General features: G+C 41.2%; 1 protein-coding gene across 1 annotated transcript in view; it reads right to left on the reverse strand.

Annotated features, from left to right (window-relative positions):
• Positions 1 to 5,512, reverse strand: part of dbh (dopamine beta-hydroxylase (dopamine beta-monooxygenase)) — a 26,027-nt gene extending 20,515 nt beyond the window's left edge. Inside the window, exon 1 of the mRNA XM_049603965.1 lies at positions 4,708 to 5,512. Within this exon, the coding sequence (XP_049459922.1) occupies positions 4,708 to 5,076 (369 nt within the window). The 5' untranslated portion in view covers positions 5,077 to 5,512. The remainder of the gene's footprint in view (positions 1 to 4,707) is intronic.
• Between the last annotated feature and the right edge of the window lie 488 nt (positions 5,513 to 6,000).

Genomic DNA, 6,000 nt, shown 5'->3' on the forward strand with positions numbered 1-6,000 from the left:
CAGTGGTTACTTCTCTTTATATCTCTCACTTATTCACTCCCTTGTTCTATCTCTGTGCAGAACAATTAGGAACAATGCTTGAGTGCTGCTTAAGTGGAGACAGGTAGTATAGTGTGGCAGCCTGTGATTACATCTTGTTGATAAAGGGGCTAAAATCAGCTTGTTTGCCTTTGTGCCATATTTTCATCATTGCCAATCAGAGCCTGACTAGATAAATACCCGTGACTCCTGCAGAGTCATTTGACCCAAGTGTAAATGCCAGCGTGTAAATTTTCCAATTACACACTAAAGCCTACATACTAAATGCAGCTTGGTCATCTTGTATCCCTTTGTAGTAATTATGTGTTTTGTAGTTACTATTGATTGTCTCAAACAGTTTTTAAAATGAATGCAAACTTACGCAACTTTCGTGGTTTGTTATTGGATTATTTTACAACCGTTAGAAAGATATCAGTGAAGCTGCGGCGGTTCGTGTTGTGAAACCTTTCCCAACCCGGTGTACAAGACTCCACATCTCTGCCAGGAGGCTTTGCAACAGCTCAGTCTATCTGCTTCTGTTATGTTTCTCACATTCATATCTGTCCAGAATAGCACCTAACATCTCTGTATTTCTGTCTCCCTCTCTGTCCCTCTTATATAACTGTTCTACACAAACTGCAAAAGATTCTGAGGCCAACCATTTTCAAAATAAGTATATATAAATTTAAAAAAAAATAAGCAGTATATAGTGTGTTATGTGTGTGTTACATGTGTGTGTACAGAAGACACTAGCTACCACCACTGCGGATGCCTCAAAGAAAGAATCATATCAAAAAAAAATTCTGAAGTTCCTTGAAATTGTGTTATGTATAAAGTTGGCGTCTTGCCTGTAGTTATCTTTAGATTAAGGGTACGGACGGCAGTTAGGTCTGGTTTTGGTGTAGCGAGGCATCTCCAATGGACTGTCATGTCTGCTTCAATGTGAATTGGGATCCTTAAATACTGTATGTTGGATAAAGGGTAGTTTTACATCTTTCCAAGTGTGTCTTATAACACTATAACACATGATATACCCATTTTGTCATACTGGCTGCGTTCAGACTGCAGGCACATTAGATTTGTTCCTCAGATTAGATCTTCACAACAGACTGTCCACACTATTACAAGTGATCACATCGGATTTGTGTGTCCAGATGGCACCAACTTATCTGCATGGGTTGCTGTGGTAATGGCGTGGCATCAGTAACTATGTAGCTACGCTGGTGATACAGTTTTCCAATGCTGACGCAGGAGAAATGGAGACTAACAATGATTTTTTTCAACATACTGCAGAATAATTGAAAAATAATCACAAAAAACATTCAGGGTTTCCAAGTCTCCAAAAAACCACTGCAGTTCAGGGCTGTATTACAAAGCTTGTTATAGGGGTAATATCGCACCTGAGTCCTCGTTGGAACAGTGCAATGGTTTAAGTTAGCTTTTGGACAAAATTAAATAAGTTCTCGCATGCAGCATTCCAGAGATATTTAAAATTATTCATCATTATATCTTATATGACATTGTCAACCTCAGCTCAGCTGAAAAAGCTCTGCTTCAGGGATACGGTAACGTTTCACAAAAGACACTTTGAAATCAGCTTTCTAAAATCAGTCTGCATACACCAAAAAATAGTTTGGAGCTGGGAGTCCAAACAAGGCCTCTAATAAGTCTTACTGGTTATACTTAACATTGCATGGCAGCTTGATTCTCACTATATGACAAGATGACGTGAAAATCTCAGGAACATCTTGGAACTTGCATCAGCTGTTCTCGAAGGGATCCATGCCCAGTGGGACTCCAGTATTGTTCCCTTCTTACACCTGGTGTTAACATATGATCTGTATCTGGATATATTATCTAGTAATTTGCAGGTCCTGTCCAGATTTAGGTCCTGATAGGGGCCTAAATTAGAGAAATCCTGACGGTCTCCAGAGACTGTCAGCTATTAACCCCCCCCCCAAACTGCAGTTGCAAATTAGTCTGGAACATCCCTGTTTATTTTGGATTGCCAAGACTTAACAGGTTATCAACTTGTGACTGAGGACTCAGTGTCCAGTGGCCAGGTCTTGGCAATATGTGTGGGAGAAAAAAATCATGCCATGAAAAAACTATTAACAGACTACAGCGTGCAGAGATGAGATGAGATGACATGTTATGAGCTGGTATGTTAAACCTTCGCCAGCTCCTGTGGCTTCAGCAGAAAGTTCATCAGCTGCAACCATCTTGGTTGTTTTCAGAAATGCTTCAATGATGCTCCTCTTTACGATCTATGGCTCAAACACGCCCCATATTAAATAAACAGTTGCGACTGGCACGGCACGTCTCAGCTTACTGCTGTCCAAAGCAGAGGGCGACCAGACGCATCAGTCAGAGCAAATAAAACATTAGCTTGCAGATTTGTCTGGTTCACATGTAAGTACTGTAAACTACATATCACTCACTAGAAATTGTCCCTATGTTTCTCTCATTTTACCATCTACCTAATTGGCATACTAAGAATAGCATATATCTAAAAATGTGCACAAAGTCATGTAACCAAAGAACCAAAGAAGAGAAAGAGAGAAAGGAAAAACTTCTGTCTCCATATCTCTGGTATGTAAAGACAAAGTCTTAAAATTCAAATCTCCAAGGCCTGATTTGAATACATTGATTTAAAAAGGGATTTTAGGAGTCTCTGAACTAGAGCATATCTAAAATGTGCCTGGCTTTGTAAGGAGGAACGTGTGTGTGTGTGTGTGTGTGTGTGTGTGTGTGTGTGTGTGTGTGTGTGTGTGTGTGTGTGTGTGTGTGTGTGTGTGAGACAGAGAGAGTGCGGGAAACAGAGAGATAGATCAGCAGTGACCTTTCTTCTGATGGTAGTTTTGCCCTCCTCAAGGAAGAGACAGAGATGGAACGAGGGGAGGAAGCCAGTCGAAAGAGGAGAGGAGAACGATTTAACAAGAAAACAGTCATAGCAACACATGTACCTGGGACAGACTGTTCAGGGATTTATGAAACACAAGTATGTGCCACCATCCTCACTCAGCTATGTACCACCCAGTAGACAGAGTGGCCTCTGGAGTCCTGCATGCTCTCTCTTGTCTCAGATCGAATTACAGTGGAGATTCACAGCAGAGATTTCATTTTTATGTTTTATCTCTGCTGAATAAGTCAATAAAACTTTACAAATGGAGTTGACTGCTGCTTCTCTGTTTAAATAAAATGGCTATTTTTATCCCATGGATATCAATAGGACTCCCTGATAATTTGGTATTTCATCCGGATGGGCGAGGCCCTGCAGGAAGTAGCAGTCAATGCTTTGGCGAGCAAGAATGCAGTACCAAAATACTGACTTATTTCTATTTAATGAAAATGAAAAGTTGGTCTTAGTGTCATGGTATGCACTAGTTTTATTCTTAAACTTGGAGAATTAGACTGACTAATACATGACGCAAGATATTGCATTGATATCAGAATACGGAACCCTCCATCTTAGTAGATTTTTGTTGTTAGACATCATTTATTCCCATCCAGATGTCAATATATTTTAGTAGTATTTAGTTGTACTTATTTTCCAATATAACCTTATGATGGTCAATTTGAGAATTTATCAGCAGGCAGGTTAAAGTCATTTCAAAATCTGCAGGGAAGTCTAGTCGAGTTTGTAGCCTTGCCAGCAGCAAAAAACTAAAAAAATTAAATATGGAAAAAATAAATCATCTCTGTTTGAAGTTATAATCAAGCATGAGGTCTATTTTGGGTTTAATCTTGGGGTTAAGGCAAACATTATGTTGATAAACAACTTTTTACATTACAGTTTCACTAGCCTATTCAACAAGTGACAAGACAACCCAATGCGAGTTGGCAAGAGTGCGCATCAGGCACACAACAGTAACTCTGGCAAACCAGGAGCTGGCTCTGTGCTAACAAGTTCCTCAAGGTCTGAATGTGCGTTATGCATGACCAATCAGATGTTGGTAGATACAGTCTCGGTTCTTATGTTGATAATATGACACAGATAAAGTAGGTGGAAAAGAATCATAACTCATACTAGGTCATTTTCAGCTGCAATTATTATTCACCCCGCTTACTGTTCCTCATTATTGTTTTTACATGGACAAAATGCTAATGAAAAGGAAGGTGAGTGGGATTTCTATGACAAGATAAATGGTTAAGTTCAAGAAATTTCTGGGGAAAAAATCTTGCATTTGTTAGTGGCAAAATGAAAATGAGGCATTTGGCACATCTTAATCAGCGCAGGATTCAATTTTGATATGCTAATATCTGCTAATAATTCCCAGAAGAACCCCAGCTATTAGTGCAGTTTGAGTGATTTCCAATTAGCAGGGGCCGATAACATCCTCTGTGACTATTTGATCGTGAAGTGAGCCGTCTGCCCGCTCCTCGAGCAAAAACACCAATGTCACGCCCCGGAGAAACCACAGACAAGACGAGGGATACCTCCATTCCTTAAGGACTTTCATGTAATCCCTGTGCGTTTATAAAATTTGACAAGTGAACACAGAGAGGAAACAGGAAGAAAGAAATAGAAAGACGGTGAAATAATTTCATTTTACACCCTCTGCTTTTAGAAACTGCACACCTTCCTCGCGGCAAGCCTTGTGTCAGTCTGACTTTTTATAGATTTAACTCCCCAAATTCTTTTAAATTCAATAATTTGGGGGACACATTAAACAGATACCCACTTACCCCAAAGTAGCTATTAGTTCCAGAGTCCCACAGCACCACCAGGTCAGCGTTGGTCAGCTCCCCGCGGTCAGACATCCCCAGGACCACGCCGTGTTTGAGCTTTGCGACCCTCAGCTCCATGTACACCTCCTGGTTGGCGTAGCTGATGTTCCAGGCTAGCTGGAGGTCCCCACGTGGGTCAAGGGGCACACGGAAAGGCATGGGGAGAGGTGGGAGAGGGCTGGAGGGGTTTGATTTAAGGCTGGACACGTCAACGGCATTAGTGGGCCCCTGATATGAAGCCACCAAGATGACCATTAGAGCAGCCAGGGCGGTGAAGTACATGATGGTGATGTCCTGAAGGCGAAGGTTCCTGTTGAAGATTCTCATAGCCTGGTGTTGACGTTGTAGCAAAATTTCTAAGGGCTGATTTCTTTCTTTTGACCTTTTTTTCGTCTCTCAGGCTTCCTCAGTCAAAGTTGATGTGGAGTTCAATCCAGGAAGTTTTCTCCAGCGCTGCTGTATCAATGCATCTGTATTAGCTCTAACTCTTCAAACTCCAGCACTCACTGGTTTTGTTTGCCTTGTCAGCTCTGCTCTGCTTTCTGGCCACAGTGGACTCAATATCTCCCCCGCAGTGGTCAGGTGAGGTTGTTTATTCCTTTCTTCCCATGTTTTCTATCCTCTCAGGCCCTCATTTCCTGAAAAGTTTGACTTTCTTTTGAGTTTCACTAACTTTCCAGCCTTTAAGTTTTCTCTGTTTTCCAAGCCCTTGTGGGTTTTGTTCTCTTTCCTCTGAGCAACTGCTCTGTCTCTCTCTGTCTCATCCCCCTCTCTGGTTTTTAAGAGACTCCTCCCTTGTGAGTTGTCTGTTTTTATCCACCCTAATGGTATTACATTTGTTGAGGAAAATTGGATTGTATCCTTTAAGCCCTGGGGTCAACCATGATTCTGCACATCTGCCAGCCCCTAATTGATCCAAATTCAACCATGGACATTATCAACGACAATCTGCTTTAGACTAACTAAACTTTATTGCTTGCTCCATCTCTGTCTCTTTTTTTTGTCTTTGGTGAGCATGTATCAAACATTTTCTTGTACATTTCCTGACAAAAACTATCCCATGCACTATAGCTCTCACCTGGCTTGTTTGGTATTTGATTCAAAGCGGATTTATTGGGCAGCAAGCACTTTTGGAGGCATAAACAAGGCATTAATGCATTAGGCCCTTTCCTTAAGCCACCGCCTAAGGCTGCAGAAGACCTAATCAAACTGTCAATTATGGGTTTCAAACACAAGAGAGGGACACATTCA

Source organism: Epinephelus fuscoguttatus, linkage group LG18, assembly GCF_011397635.1.
Source record: "Epinephelus fuscoguttatus linkage group LG18, E.fuscoguttatus.final_Chr_v1".
In the NCBI taxonomy this organism is placed as follows: Eukaryota; Metazoa; Chordata; class Actinopteri; order Perciformes; family Serranidae; genus Epinephelus; species Epinephelus fuscoguttatus.